General features: G+C 46.4%; 2 protein-coding genes across 4 annotated transcripts in view; one reads left to right on the forward strand and one right to left on the reverse strand.

The window, feature by feature from the left end:
- LOC149453587 (ecto-ADP-ribosyltransferase 5-like) overlaps nt 1–12,490 on the forward strand; it is an 82,968-nt gene extending 70,478 nt beyond the window's left edge. The window contains exon 5 of the mRNA XM_089688151.1: nt 12,110–12,490. Within this exon, the coding sequence (XP_089544277.1) occupies nt 12,110–12,240 (131 nt within the window). The 3' untranslated portion in view covers nt 12,241–12,490. The remainder of the gene's footprint in view (nt 1–12,109) is intronic.
- Nucleotides 12,491–12,567: 77 nt separating this feature from the next.
- The window catches only part of LOC149453588 (uncharacterized), a 32,174-nt gene continuing 29,532 nt past the window's right edge, over nt 12,568–15,209 (reverse strand). For all 3 annotated transcript variants that reach the window (XM_089688156.1, XM_089688155.1, XM_089688153.1), the window contains one exon: nt 12,568–12,745. In XM_089688156.1, the coding sequence (XP_089544282.1) occupies nt 12,680–12,745 (66 nt within the window). In that variant the 3' untranslated portion in view covers nt 12,568–12,679. The remainder of the gene's footprint in view (nt 12,746–15,209) is intronic.

Genomic DNA, 15,209 nt, shown 5'->3' on the forward strand with positions numbered 1-15,209 from the left:
CTATCTTGCTCCCTGGTCTCCTCCTCCCAAGCACGACTTCAAGACTTCTCCAGGTCCTCCCCCATCCTCTGGAACTCACTACCCCAATCCATAAGATTATCACCTTCCCTCCTTACCTTCAGGCGCACCCTGAAAACCCACCTCTTCAGGGAAGCCTACCCCACCCTCACCTAACAGCCCTTCCTCCTTCATTCCTCCTACCACTCCATCCCCCACAGCCACTTCCTCCTGTACCACTACCCCCTCCCTCCTAGATTGTAAGCTTGAAAGAGTAGGGCCCTCTAATCCCTCGTGTGCTGTTTGTTGTTGCTGTACTGTTTCATGTATTGTCCCCCCCTCTTTTGTACAGCGCTGAGCACACCCTTTGGCGCTATATAAGCTCGATGTAATAATAATAATACTACAGTATACAGGTCCGGCATTGGCATATTTGGTGAATTTGTTGCATTCTTCCTTTAGTCCAGCAGATGGCGCTCCATTACCCTATTTCAGCAAGCTTGTTATATTCAGAACTCACACTTTCCACCTGATTCACTTAAAGTGACACTAAACTCTGGTTTCCAAAAAAGAAATTCTATTCAAGTATGGGTTCATAATTCAGAAATGTCCTTTGAGTTTCTCTCACCAGGGTCGGACTGACCATTCCGGCCCTCGGGCACTGCCCGAGGGCCCGGGGTCAGTAAGGGGCCCCATGAGATGCCCCTGGTACCATTCATAGGCTTTTTTGGGTGTGGTTGGAGTGTGGGCGAGGACGCAGGGGCCCCATGATCCCCTATTGCCCAGGGGCCCCATGAGTTGCCAGTCTGCCCCTGTCTCTCACCCTCCTCCAAATCTAAAAATTCCTCATTTTTGTTGTTGCTGTGATCTGACTTCCTGTTGGAAGGTGGCTATGTTTGTTCTCGATTGTCCTAATGTAATGTAGCCACACTCTTTTTACACCCGAGATGAACTATGGGATGTATATTGTGTATAAAGCAATGGAAATGACTGCCAATAACATGCACTGAGTGTTCCAGATGACTAGAAAAGAGAAGGAAAAGGAGAGGTTTGGGAGCTCACAGAGGACATTACAAGGAGGCAGTACCGGAACAAGGTCTCTTAGAGTCCAGCGCAAACATGTCAAATTGTGCCTCCCCAGCAAGATGATTTGGCAGTGATGGGGTTAATCCGTTGCTCAGTGATCTGACAGTGACAGGGTTAATCTGTTGCTCAGTGATCCAGCAGTGGTGGGGTTAATCCATTGCTCTGTGATCCGGCAGTGATGGGGTTAATCCATTGCTCAGTGATCCGGCAGTGATGGGGTTAATCCATTGCTCAGTGATCCGGCAGTGATGGGGTTAATCCTTTGCTCAGTGATCCGGCAGTGATGGGGTTAATCCTTTGCTCAGTGATCCGGCAGTGATGGAGTTAATCTGATGCTCAGTGATCCGGTAGTGACGGGGTTAATCTATTGCTCAGTAATCTGGCAGTGATGAGGTTAATCTGTTGCTCAGTGACCTGGCAGTGATGAGGTTAATCCATTGCTCAGTGACCCGGCAGTCAGTGACCCGGCAGTCACGGGGTTAATCCGTTGCTCAGTGATCCGGCAGTGACGGGGTTAAACCGGTGCTCAGTGACCCGGCAGTGACGGGGTTAATCCGTTGCTCAGTGATCCGGCAGTGACGGGGTTAATCCGTTGCTCAGTGATCCGGCAGTGATGGGGTTAATCGGCGATCCAGCAGTGACGGGGTTAATCGGTGATCCGGCAGTGATGGGGTTAATCCGTTGCTCAGTGATCCAGCAGTGACGGGGTTAATCGGTGATCCGGCAGTGATGGGGTTAATCCGTTGCTCAGTGATCCAGCAGAGACGGGGTTAATCGGTGATCCGGCAGTGACGGGGTTAATCCGTTGCTCAGTGATCCAGCAGTGACAAGGTTAATCGATGATCCGGCAGTGCGGGGTTAATCCGTTGCTCAGTGATCCAGCAGAGACGGGGTTAATCGGTGATCCAGCAGTGACGGGGTTAATCCGTTGCTCAGTGATCCAGCAGTGACAAGGTTAATCGATGATCCGGCAGTGACGGGGTTAATCCGTTGCTCAGTGATCCAGCAGTGATGGGGTTAATCGGTGATCTGGCAGTGATGGGGTTAATCCATTGCTCAGTGATCTGGCAGTGATGGGGTTAATTGGTGATCTGGCAGTGATGGGGTTAATCCATTGCTCAGTGATCCAGCAGTGACGGGGTTAATCGGTGATCCGGCAGTGATGGGGTTAATCCATTGCTCAGTGATCCGGCAGTGACGGGGTTCACCGGTGACCCAGCGGCGTGCTGTCATGAGGTTGCCAATCTGGATCTTCCAGATCTCTTTCAGCTTCTCTTCCTGGATCTGGGACAGTCAGACAGAAGATGTCAGGATCTGCGCTCCCTCTGCTCCTGGCCCTCCTCCTGTGTACTGTAGGGGCCCCAGCAGGTGAGTCTGATGACAAGTTATGTTAAATGTGCCATAGGTAGGTAATACAGGGACCCAATATTAGTGCAGAGGGCCCCTCATCCCAGTCCTGTAGTTCTGCCGTTCTCAGCCAACTAAACAAGAATCTCTGAGAACCTGAAAACGGCCCCAAACAGTGAGGGAGAACCATGATCTGTTCCATTGTACTTCCTCGGACAGGTGGGGGACACGCCTTACCCAGGGGGGACCCCATTTTTACATTTTTCCCATTTTGGATGGAATAACGGGGTCAAGTTTTGTTTTATGTTACATTGGGTTCCCTCCTAAAATCCACACCAGACATCCATCAAGGATAAGGGTCCAGGATGAATTTTGGAGGAGCCCTAAAAAGATTTTTGTTCTTTTTTGGGGGGGGGGTTTGCATGTGGTTCCACCTTAAATTGGGGGACACTCAGCTAAGTGAGGGTTGGAATCCAACAAAGTTTTCTTTTCTCTTTGCATGGGGTCCCTCTTAAATCCTACCACTCAAAGATAATGGCCTGATGTAAGTTTTTATTTTGGGGGGGCGCCACAAAGTTTATTTTTCTTTTTTTGAGCGCCCTCTTACATCTATACCAAGAGAAGGGTCTAGTATGGGTTTTGGGGAAGACCCCACAAGTCTTTTTTTTTGTTTGTTGCATGGGGTCCTCCCGAACATCCATCCTGGACACTCACCTTGGAGAAGGTTCTGGTATGGATGCTTGCGTGAATTCTGGCTGCTTTGGAACGGCCATGAACGGTAATTTAACCCCTCCCCCTTCTGAGGATTCCCCCTCCCTTCCTGACCAGGCCATTTTTTTTTTTTTGCGTTATGGCGCTGCGTTAGTTTAACTGACAATTATTATTATTATTATTACATCGAATTTATATAGCGCCAAAGGGTTTGCTCAGCGCTGTACAATAGGGGACAATACATGGCACAGTACAACAAAGACAGACAGCGTACGAGGGGTAAGAGGGCCCTACTCTTTCAAGCTTACAATCTAGGAGGGAGGGGGCAGTGGAACAATAGGAAGTGGCTGAGGGGAATGAAGTGGCTGAGGGGAATGAAGTGGCTGAGGGGGATGAAGTGGTGGGAGGAATGAGGGAGAAAGGCCGTTAGGTGAGGGTGGGGTAGGCTTCCCTGAAAAGATGGGTTTTGAGGGAGCGCCTGAACGTGGGGAGGGAAGGCGACAGTCGGATGGATTGGGGCAGTGAGTTCCAGAGGATAGGGGAAGACCTGGAGAAGTCCTGCAGTCGTGCATGGGAGGAGGAGACCAGGGAGCAGGATAGAAGGAGGTCCTGTGAAGAGCGAAGGGTACGGGTAGGGCGGTACTTGGGGATCAGGTTGGTGAGGTAGTCAGGGGCAGTGTTGTGAACTGCTTTGTAGGTCAGGATTAGAAGTTTAAATTTGATGCGTTGGGCAATCGGGAGCCAGTGGAGGGAGAGGCAGAGGGGGGTGGCAGAGGTGGAGCGGGTGGTGAGGTGGATGAGTCTGGCCGCTGAGTTCAGGATGGTCTGGAGCGGGGAGAGCCTGCACTTGGGTAGGCCAATGAGAAGAGAGTTGCAGTAGTCAAGGCGTGAGATGATGAGGGAGTGTACAAGAAGTTTGGTGGTGTCTGGGGTGAGGAAGGAGCGTATCTTGGCGATATTGCGGAGATGGAGCCTGCATGTGTTTGTAAGTGACTTGACATGAGGGAGGAAGGCAAGGTTCGAGTCAAGAATGACGCCAAGGATTTTGGCTTGCGGGGCGGGAATGATAGTGGTGTTGGTGGTGGTGATGGATAGGCTGGGGGGGGGGGGGGGTGGGCAGGGGGAAAGATGAGGAGCTCGGTTTTGGAGAGGTTAAGCTTGAGGAAATGGAGCGACATCCAGTCTGAGATGTCGTTTAGGAGGTGAGTGATGCGGGCGGAGATAGTGGGGGTGAAGAGAGGGGTGGAGAGGTAAATTTGGGTGTCGTCAGCATAGAGGTGATAATTGAAGCCATGGGAGTGTATGAGTGTGCCCAGGACAATTGCGCGGTTGTGCAACGCCACACCCAAATGAAATTTACGTTCTTTTTTTTCCCATGAATTGAGCTTTCTTTCTGTAGTATTTGATAGCCTGTGCGTTTTTTTTTTTTTTTGCGCTATAAGAAAAAAAGAATTTTGAGAAAAAAACAATATTTTGGACTTTTTGCTATTAAACATGTCCAGTAAAAAATCAAATTTCATCATAAATTTAGGCCAAAATATATTCTGCTCCGTGTCTTTGCTGTAAAAAAAATGGCAATACGTGTAAATTAATTGGTTTGCGTGTAATTAATAGCATTTACAAATGGCGGTATAGATACTGAGATTTTTTTTACTAGTAATGGCGGCAATCAGTGACTTATAGCGGGACTGCGGCGGACAGGAGCGGACTGACCATTTGGAAACTCGGGCACTGCCCAAGAGCCCGGGGTCAGTAGGGGGCCCCAATGAGATGCCCCTGGTACCTTTTCATAGGCTTTTTTGAGTTTGGGCAAGGACTCAGGAGCCCCATGATCCCCTATTGCCCGGGGGCCCCATGAGTTGTCAGTCCACCCCTGGTGGCGGACATTCTGACACTGGGGGGGGGGGGGGGACTGATCTGGTGTCACTCACTGACATCCCCAGTGACACCAATACAGTGATCAGTGCTAAAAAAAAAAAGCACTGACACTGTACTAATGGCACTGGGCAGGAAGGGGTTAATATGAGGGGCGATCAAAGGGTTAACTGTGGGCTGGGAGTGTTCTAATAGGGGAGGGGGGTGTGCTTGTAATCACACTGCTCTGGATGGCTGTGCTGTGCAGTGTGCCGGTGCTGACAGGGAGGAGGACTGTTAGTAAACAAAGCAGTCCTCTTCCCTGTTGGAGATCCTCAGAAAACACCGGGCACCAGCGAGTAATTACCGACCAGGGCCTGGTGATTGACAGCCGCGGCCGCAAATAGAGGTATGGGTAGGGCGTGTACGCTGCTCGCGCGCGCCCCCTACCCGGAGATGCAAAATCACGTATTTTGCGCACCGCTGTTGCCCTGTAGTAGCGGTTAACTGCTTGCCACCCCCCACACTGCCCACAGTATATTTACTGTGGGAGACACAGCCAGGCACAGCACAGCTATCCAGAGCAGTGTGCTTACAGTGAAGCGCCTCGCCCCCAATAAAACACTCCCTACACACAGTTAACCCTTTGATCGTCCATGTTAACCCCTTTCTGCCCAGTGTCATTAGTACAGTGTTAGTGATTTTTATTAGCAAAGATCACTGTGTATTGGTGTCACTGGGGATGTCAGTGACACCAAGTCAGTCCCCCCCCCCCCCCCCCAGTGTCAGAATGGCCGCCGCAGTCCCGCTATAAGTCGCTGATCGCTGCCATTACTAGTAGGAAAAAAAAATCCCAGTATATATACCGCCATTTGTAAACGCTATAACTTTCACGTAAACCAATTAATTTACACGGATCAGGATTTTTTTTAGCAAAGACATGGAGCAGAATACATTTTGGCCGAAATTTATGATGAAATTTGATATTTTTACATTTGTTTACTAGAAATGTTTAATAGCAGAAAGTCCAAAATATTGTTTTTTTCTCAAAATTTTTGGGGTTTTTTTTATAGCGCAAAAAATAAAAACCGCAGAGGCGATCAAATACCACCGAAAGAAAGCTCCATTTGTGGGAAAAAAAGGATGTAAATTTAATGTGAGTGTTGCATGACCGCGCAATTGTCAGTTAAAGCAACGCAGCGCCGTAACGTTACAAATGGTCTGGTCAGGAAGGGGGGAAATCCTCAGGAGGGTAAATGGTTAAAGCCTGCCCTTCTGCTGATGCACGTGTTGCAAAGGCTACATTTTTTTTCTCACTTGAACCCCCTGTTAAATAATGTATGTATTGGTAGGGATCTGCCAGATCTGGCCCCTCCCACCACCGCAAATGCATGAGTTCTCATTGGTCATTGGTAAATTAAGTACTATGGGCGGTGTTGGTGGACACAGAAGAGCGAGCTATGAAAGGTTAGGAATGACGCCGAGGTGATATCTGAGCTGGGAGGACAATGCTGAAGGACTCAGAGTCGTCTTCTCTCATCCACAGCAGCCGCTATCATATGTCAGGCCAGGCCAAAGACAGGCAAAGGCTAGTTAACCTCATCAGGACCATAACTGTATACAGTTGAAAAAGTATTCATACCCCTTGAAATGTTCCCCATGTTGTCATGTTACAATGTATTTATTGGGACTGGATGTGATGGACCGACACAAAGTGGCACATAATTGTGAAGTGGAAGGAACTTGAGAAACGGTTTTCAACATTTGTGACCAATAAATCTGTGAAAAGTGTGGCGGCATTTGTATTCCCCCCCCCCCCGGAGTCAGTACTTTGTAGGACCCCCTTTGGCTGCAATTCCAGCTGCAAGTCTTTTTTGGGGATGTCTCTTTGCACATGTAGAGAGGGACATTGCTGCCCATTCTTCTTTGCAGAATCACTCAAGCTCTGTCAGATTGGATGGAGAGCATCTGGGAACAGCAATTTGCAGGTCTGGCCACAGATTCTCCATTGGATTTGGGTCTGGACTGTGACTGGGCTATTCTAACACAGGAAGATGCTTTGATCTGAACCATTCCATTGTAGCTCTGGCTGGATGTTTTGGGTCATTGTCCTGCTGGAAGGGGAACCTCCGCCCCAGTCTCAAGTCTTTTGCAGACTCTGACAGGTTTTCTTCTAAGATTTCCCTGTATTTAGCTCCATCCATCTTCCCATCAACTCTGACCAGCTTCCCTGTCCCTGCTGAAGAAAAGCATCCCCACCACATGATGCTGCCACCACCATGTTTCACAGTGGGGATGGTGTGTTCAGGGTGATGTGCCGTGTTAGTTTTTCGCCACACACAGCATTTTGCTTTTAGGCAAAAAAGTTCCATTTTGGCCTCCTGTCAAGGTCCTACCTTTTCCCAGAGGTTATGTTACTCCATGTGCTGGCATCCATCTTGGATTTCTGCTGAGCATGGTGGGAAGCTTTTATGCCTTCAGGTCTCTGAGGTCCATCCCCCAGAGGGGTGTGGCTGAGTACATATAAGCCTGTGATCCGCACATGCTCTTTGCACTTGTGTCTTGTGTCTTTGTCTTGCTACAGCTCTGTGTATATGCTCGTGACTCTTCTGGTATTCTGACTCGGCTTGTGACTAAGACCATTCTCTGTGTTTTCCTTCGATCTGACCTTCCGTTGCTGAACCCGGCCCGTGACCTGTGATTCTCTGTCTACTGTTCTGTACTGTTTTGTCCTGTTGTTGTCGACTCGGCTTGCCTGACTACGCTATTGTCATTCTCACCAGCTACACACCATTGGCGGCGGCCATTACCGCAGCCGGGGTGTCTCGGGGGCCACGACCTGGTTCCTGGCTGCGTCAAGTCCATCCCCACCATCAGGGGTCCTGGTGAAGGGCAGCCTGGGACTTAGACTCCGCACCCTGAGGGACTTCGGTCTGTTGGTGGTGGTTGCCGTCAGCCAGTGCCTTACCCTGCCACTAGGCCTACCTGTCCGTTCCACAGCCCTGCCCTGACACCTCCTCTGACCAGAGCCCCTTCTTCCACGTTTGCTGTGTCCCCCACATGGCTTCTCGCAAATTGCAAACTGGACTTCTCATGGCTTTCTTTCAACAATGGCTTTCTTCTTGCCCCTCTTCCATAAAGGCCAGATTTTTGGAGTGCATGACTAATAGTTTCTCCCACCTGAGCTGTGGATCTCTGCAGCTCCTCCAGAGTTCCCATGGGTCTCTTGGCTGCTTCACTGATGAATGTTCTCCTTGCCCGGCCGGTCAGTTTAGGCGGATGGCCATGTCCTGGTAGGTTTGCAGTTGTGTCATACAGAATATTCTGGTCTCAGCTCCGGCAGCTCCAGAGTCACATGCAGCCTGCCTTGCCAACCCCTCCCCTCATCCTGCCCAATCATAGAGTGATTTGTATTATGGAAACCGATTCACAAAATACAAAGCCGTCTGTGAATAGACAGCAGAGGGAAGGGACGGGCAGTGCCACTGCTGTGTGGGAAAGCAGAATCTCTCTTGTCAGAGCGCCAGCAGTATAGCAACAGCTGTACTCACAGGGCTCAACAAAACTGTCAATTATACATAAAAGAGCTAAGTGCACAAGGTGGCATGCGCCTTGTTGGACTTAACCGATTGTAAGCCAGAACATGTTAGAATGTGGCAGAATTATTGGGAGTTCAACTTTAACCACTTCCTGTCCGGACACTTTCACCCCCTTCCTGTCCAGGGCAATTTTCAGCTTTCAGTGCTATCACACTTTGAATGACAATTGCGCGGTCATGCAATACTGTACCCATATGAATTTTTTACCATTTTTTTGAGACAGATAAAGCTTTATTTTGGTGGTATTTATTCACCGCTGGGATTTTAATTTTTTTTACTATGTAAATGAAAATGTCCAAAAATTTTGAAAAAAGTGTTTTTCTTATACAATTTTGCAAATAAATAATATTTCATCATAAATCTTGGCCAAAATTTATTCCGTTATTTTTTTTGTAAAAAAAAAAATCCAAATTAGTTTATAACCAAAAATTATAATTTTAAAAAATTTTTTTACATTTTTATTATATTTTTTTTTATTATTATTTTTTATTTTTATTTTTTTTTTTACATACTGTCACCCTAGCAGTACAGTGTCACCATGGAGACACTGTACTACTTGTGGGGGGTGATGAAGATTTTTTTTTTTTTTTTTACACACTGATTTCTTTTACACCTATATAGGATGTAAAAGCAATCATTTCTCTTTCTCTCTGTCTGCATTCTTGCAGTCATTGAGGAGTATTGAGTGAGCTGTGATTGGTCACAGCTTGTCACATGGTACAAGGCTGTTGTGAATAGCCTTGTACCATGTGACCTCTGTGATCATTCACAGATTTCACTTGTAGTAAGCAATGATGTCACAAGTGACATCTTGCTTACTACTTTGCATGTGATCACTGATTGGCCAATCAGTGATCACATGATCGGGACCTCGTACAGAGGTCCCGTCCGACGATCGGTGTTTCACTGTGTCCGGAGGACACAGCGGGCACCGGATCGCTCCCAGGGAGCGCGCACAGCTAGAAAAGGCGGGTGCCGTTTCTGAACGGCAACCCGCCCCTGGACTGCCACCGCCCTGCCGTTTATAAACAGCAGGCGGACGGCAAGGGGTTAATGTAATACCGGCATCATCAAGCCCGGTTGCACAGGCGCCCTCTACCATTGCTTGTAGGTGTAGCTCGCTAGTCCCTCAAAGTGAATAATTGGTTAGCATATACGTAGCTTATTCTCTCTCGGGTAATGAGATGAACAAATAATGAAAATGTCAACATCTTTGGAAGCATATAAAAAAAAGCCATTGTCTGAGGAGGGGGGAAGAGTGAGGAATTGTTAAAACCTCCTAGGGGCTTCTCCTCTAGGACAGTTGCCACCAGAATAGGTGACCTCATGGGAAGATTTCTACACTATTCCTCTATCGGCAACAACTTAAAATGGAACCCTAGGCTTCCTCCAAAGGTTGCTAGGGGTTCCTTGAGCAATTTCAGCCTCTCAGGTAAGTTCCCACTGACACCATTGATCTTTTTAGCTACCTGTAAGGGGGAAATTCTTCTCAGTGGCCCCAAATGTAAGGAGCATTCTTCCCACTGGCCATCACACCAATGTATCATGAGTTGTAGATATAGTCACTTTTAGCAGGGGTTCCCTGAGACCGGAAAGTTATTTCAAGGGTTCCTCTGTGTTGAAAAGGTTGAGAAAGGCTGCTGTAGATGTACGTTTGTCTCAAGCATGTTTAACCATTTGCCGCCCCCCCTATAGCCGAATGGCGGCCAGCAAATGTCATCAGTGTTCCGGGTGGACGCCATATGGCGTCCTCCCACACATGCGCAGATTGCGCTCCTGCAGAGCCGCGCAGTGGCGCGATCTGTCACTGGCCGTGTACCTCGGACACGGCCGATGACAGATCTGAGTACGGTCCCCTGTTGCCGGTACCATGTGACTTGTTGTGAACAATCACAGCAGGTCACATGACAGTTGTATACAATGGATGGCTTCATTCATGCCATCCATTGTATACTAGTGTCTAGCTGTGAATGGTCACAGCTAATCACATGCACATGTCATGTGATTAGCTGTGGCCAAATCACAGCTAAGCACAAAAAAAAAAACCCTGAATGAATTGATGTCATTCAGGTAAATGCTTGCTTATAGCAAAGTAATTCTTTGCTATAAGCAAATTGTGTAAAAAAAAAAAAAAAAATACTGATCACTTCCCCAAAGTAGTACAATGTTACTATGGTAACATTGTACTACTTTGGTCATAGTAAAATATGAAAAAAAAATCTTAAAAAAAAGAAACAAAAATTTAATAAAAAATAATTCATACTGTCACCAGTCAGTGTCCCTGATCACCGCCATGCCAGTTATATGATGACGCTGTACTGCACTGGTGACAATATGTAAAAAAAAAATAGTGAAACTAATTTTTTTAATTTTTTAATTTTCCGAAAAATTATGACAAAAAAAATACAACTTCAAAAAACTTGCCATGTCTCTTATGAAGTACCTCGGACTGTCTACTCTGCAAAAAGGGGTCATTTGGGGGATATCTGTACTGTCCTGACATTTGGGGGATATCTGTACCGTTCTGACATTTGGGGGATATCTGTACCGTCCTGACATTTGGGGGATATCTGTACTGTCCTGACATTTGGGGGATATCTGTACCGTTCTGACATTTGGGGGATATCTGTACCGTTCTGACATTTGGGGGATATCTGTCCTGTCCTGACATTTGGGGGATATCTGTCCTGTCCTGACATTTGGGGGATATCTGTACCGTCCTGACATTTGGGGGATATCTGTCCTGTCCTGACATTTGGGGGATATCTGTACCGTTCTGACATTTGGGGATATCTGTACTATTCTGACATTCTTGGACCTCAAGAAATTAGATTGCCTGTCAGTACTTCAGGATTGATCAATATTCAGATCTATACCATAGTTTGTGAACTCTATAACTTTTCTACAAACTAAATAATACATCCTAATTTGGGTTATTTTCACCAAAGACATGTAGCAGAATACATCTTGGCCTAACTTTTATAACAGAAACAAAGAAAAACGTGTTTTTTTTTCAAAATTTTTGGTCTTTTTTTGTTAATTTAGCAACAAATAAACCCCCAGTGGTGATTAAATACCACCAAAAGAAAGCTCTAGTTGTGTGAAGAAAATGATAACATTTTAGCTTGGGTACAATGTTGTATGACCGCGCAATTGTCATTCAAAGTGTGAGAGCGCTGAAAACTGGCCTGGGCAGGAAGGTGTAAAATTGCCCCGGTATTGAATTGGTTAAATCCACTTTGTCGACTGATCCCCTACTTGAACCTACAAGGTTGAATTTGACGGAGAGAGTAACCTCCTCAATGAGGAGAAAGAAAAGTTCTCTTACCTGCTCTTTTAGAAACTAGAAAAAAATTGCTACTGTAGCAACTGTAGGGTTTAATTAGGCTGTGTATTTTATAAAAGTACATATTGTTTGGTAAAAAAAATTGTTTTGATCACTGATTTTTTTTTTTTTCTTTGTGTGTGGAAAACCAGTGTTCTTTCTTTAACTAGATTGGCCTTTTCATTTCTAGATGATGCTGGTGAAGAGCTTGACAACCAGTGCAGGATTACAGGAGGAATGTGCAAGGCATTCTGCTCCTCCCCATTCTTCGCGGGCGGACAATGTGCCAATGGACCGTGCTGTAGAATCATACTGCATTAGAGCCCCAGAATGTCACCGACCTTATCAGGCAGAACACCTCTGATTACCTACCAAACCATCATCGCTAAACAGGGAACTGCTAATGGGACCTACCAAACCAAACCATCATTGGTACATAATTCACCTCTAATGGGACCTACCAAACCAAACCATCATCGGTACATAATTCACCTCTAATGGGACCTACCAAACCCCTCTAAACCATTATCATTATGAATTAGATAAGGATTAAAAATGTCCATTGATTATCTGCTCCTGTCCATTTAAATCATTCTAGCTAACTTTAGAATGTGCGCACACTGGAAGAGACTCACGCTGACACACAAGTTCAGTCTATGAACACTTCTAGTTTATTATAATGAGAAAGTGAGCTTATATATGCAAAATGATGCAAGAGTCATGTGAGAACAGCATACGCATTATATTAGTCTTTGATTGGTCATTTCCACACGAAAACAATCTTCGTCAGAGCATACAGTAGGTGTGATCTTCTTCCAAGTCTTATCTATAGAAAGAAAAACATTCCTTTGTCTCAGATTGGCACGATGGGAGGGGGTCGTGCATGTGAGCAGACATTTCTTAAGCAAGGATTTCTTAAAGTACCACAAAGCCCAGCAGGCAGAAAATATACACACAACATATATATTCAATAGGAAACGAAATAGGCATTTTACCACATCCATCACAGTCCCCCTTAAAATGACTATTTTACTCTGTCCCTATAAAGCCTAGCGCACCTGTCCTATTGGCGGTGAGGGACCGTATTGGGGTATAAGGTGTTTCTTCATCTATCATATGCAGATCCTCTTGCTCCTGGTTCAAGAAGGTAGGTGTACTGTTGTCTACAGCTTTGCTCATCAATTTCCTCACACATGGTATAACACAGCATACAACCAGGGCCAGGAGAATCAGAATTATTAGTATAGGTATCCCTATCTACATTTTTATTCACAGTTATCATGGGAATCAGGGATTCAAAACCTGCTTTTACTTGGTCTCTGGCTTTAAATTCATTAGACACCCCCCTTGGGACTACAATGGCATCTATATACACATGTGGGTCATAACTACCAGAAGGAGCTTTTCGCTTCCTCCTACGGCCAGGCATTGGGTCATGAGCAGGGGCGGACTGACAACTCATGGGGCCCCCGGGCAATAGGGGATCATGGGGCCCCTGTGTCCTTGCCCAAACTCAAAAAAGCCTATGAAAAAGGTACCAGGGGCATCTCATGGGGCCCCCTACTGACCCTGGGCCCTCGGGCAGTGCCCGAGTTTCCAAATGGTCAGTCCTCCCCTGGTGGGAAGAATGTTCCTTACATTGGTGGTCAGTGGGAAGAATGTTCCTTACATTGGTGGTCAGTGGGAAGAATGTCCCTAACATTGGTGGTCACTGAGAAGAATGCTCCTTACATTGGCTGTCAGTGGGAAAAATTACCCTTCATAGGTGGTCAGTGGGAAGAATGTTCCTTACATTGGTTAAAAGTGGGAAGAATGTTCCTTACATTGGTGGTCAGAGGGAAGAATGTTCCTTACATTGGTGGTCAGTGGGAAGAATGTCCCTTACATTGGTGATCAGTGGGAGGAATGCTCCTTACATTGGTGGTCAGTGGGAAGAATGTTCCTTACATTGGTGGTCAGTGGGAAAAAGTACCCTTCATAGGTGGTCAGTGAGAAGAATGTTCCTTACATTGGTTATCAGTGGGAAGAATGTTCCTTACATTGGTGGTCAGAGGGAAGAATGCTCCTTACATTGGTGGTCAATGGGAAGAATGTTCCTTACATTGGTGGTCAGTGAGAAGAATGCTCCTTACATTGGTGGTTAGAGGGAAGAATATTCCTTACATTGGTGATCAATGGGAAGAATGCTCCTTACATTGGTGGTCAGTGGGAAGAATGTTCCTTACATTGGTGGTCAGAGGGAAGAATGCTCCTTACATTGGTGGTCAGAGGGAAGAATGTTCCTTACATTGGTGGTCAGTGAGAAGAATGCCCTGTACATTGGTGGTCAGAGGGAAGAATGTTCCTTACATTGGTGATCAGTAGGAAGAATGCTCCTTACATTGGTGGTCAGAGGGAAGAATGCTCCTTACATTGGTGGTCAGAGGGACGAATGCTCCTTACATTGGTGGTCAGAGGAACGAATGTTCCTTACATTGGTGGTCAGTGGGAAGAATGCCCCTTACATTGATGGTCAGTGGGAAGAACACTCCTTACATTGGTGGTCAATGGGAAGAATGCTCCTTACATTGTTGATCATTGGGAAGAATGCTCCTTGCATTGGTGATCATTGGGAAGAATGCTCCTTGCATTGGTGATCATTGGGAAGAATGCTCCTTACATTGGTGGTCAGTGGGAAGAATGCCCCTTACATTGATGGTCAGTGGGAAGAACACTCCTTACATTGGTGGTCAATGGGAAGAATGCTCCTTACATTGTTGATCATTGGGAAGAATGCTCCTTGCATTGGTGATCATTGGGAAGAATGCTCCTTACATTGGTGATCAGTGGGAAGAATGTCCCTTACATTGGTGATCAGTGGGAAGAATGCTCCTTACATTGGTGATCATTGGGAAGAATGCTCCTTACATTGGTGATCAGTGGGAAGAATGTCCCTTACATTGGTGATCAGTGGGAAGAATGTCCCTTACATTGGTGATCAGTGGGAAGAATGCTCCTTACATTGGTGATCATTGGGAAGAATGCTCCTTACATTCGTGATCAGTGGGAAGAATGCCCCTTACATTGGTGGTCAGTGGGAAGAATGTCCCTTACATTGGAGGTCAGTGGGAAGAATGCTCCTTACATTGGTGATCAGTATTTATTAAATGATAAAAGTAGGTATTGTACTCACAAATTGACGATACAGTCAAAGGAACATCCTGAAAGAACAGTTCTGTCCAAACTGCACTACGTGTCTGTCCGTAATGGGAACTCTGGACCTCCAACAGGCTGATGCGTTTCGAGGACTT

The sequence above is a fragment of the Staurois parvus genome, unplaced genomic scaffold, assembly GCF_062004578.1.
Source record: "Staurois parvus isolate SC_StPar_1 unplaced genomic scaffold, SC_StPar_1.0 ptg000447l, whole genome shotgun sequence".
Lineage (NCBI taxonomy): Eukaryota > Metazoa > Chordata > Amphibia > Anura > Ranidae > Staurois > Staurois parvus.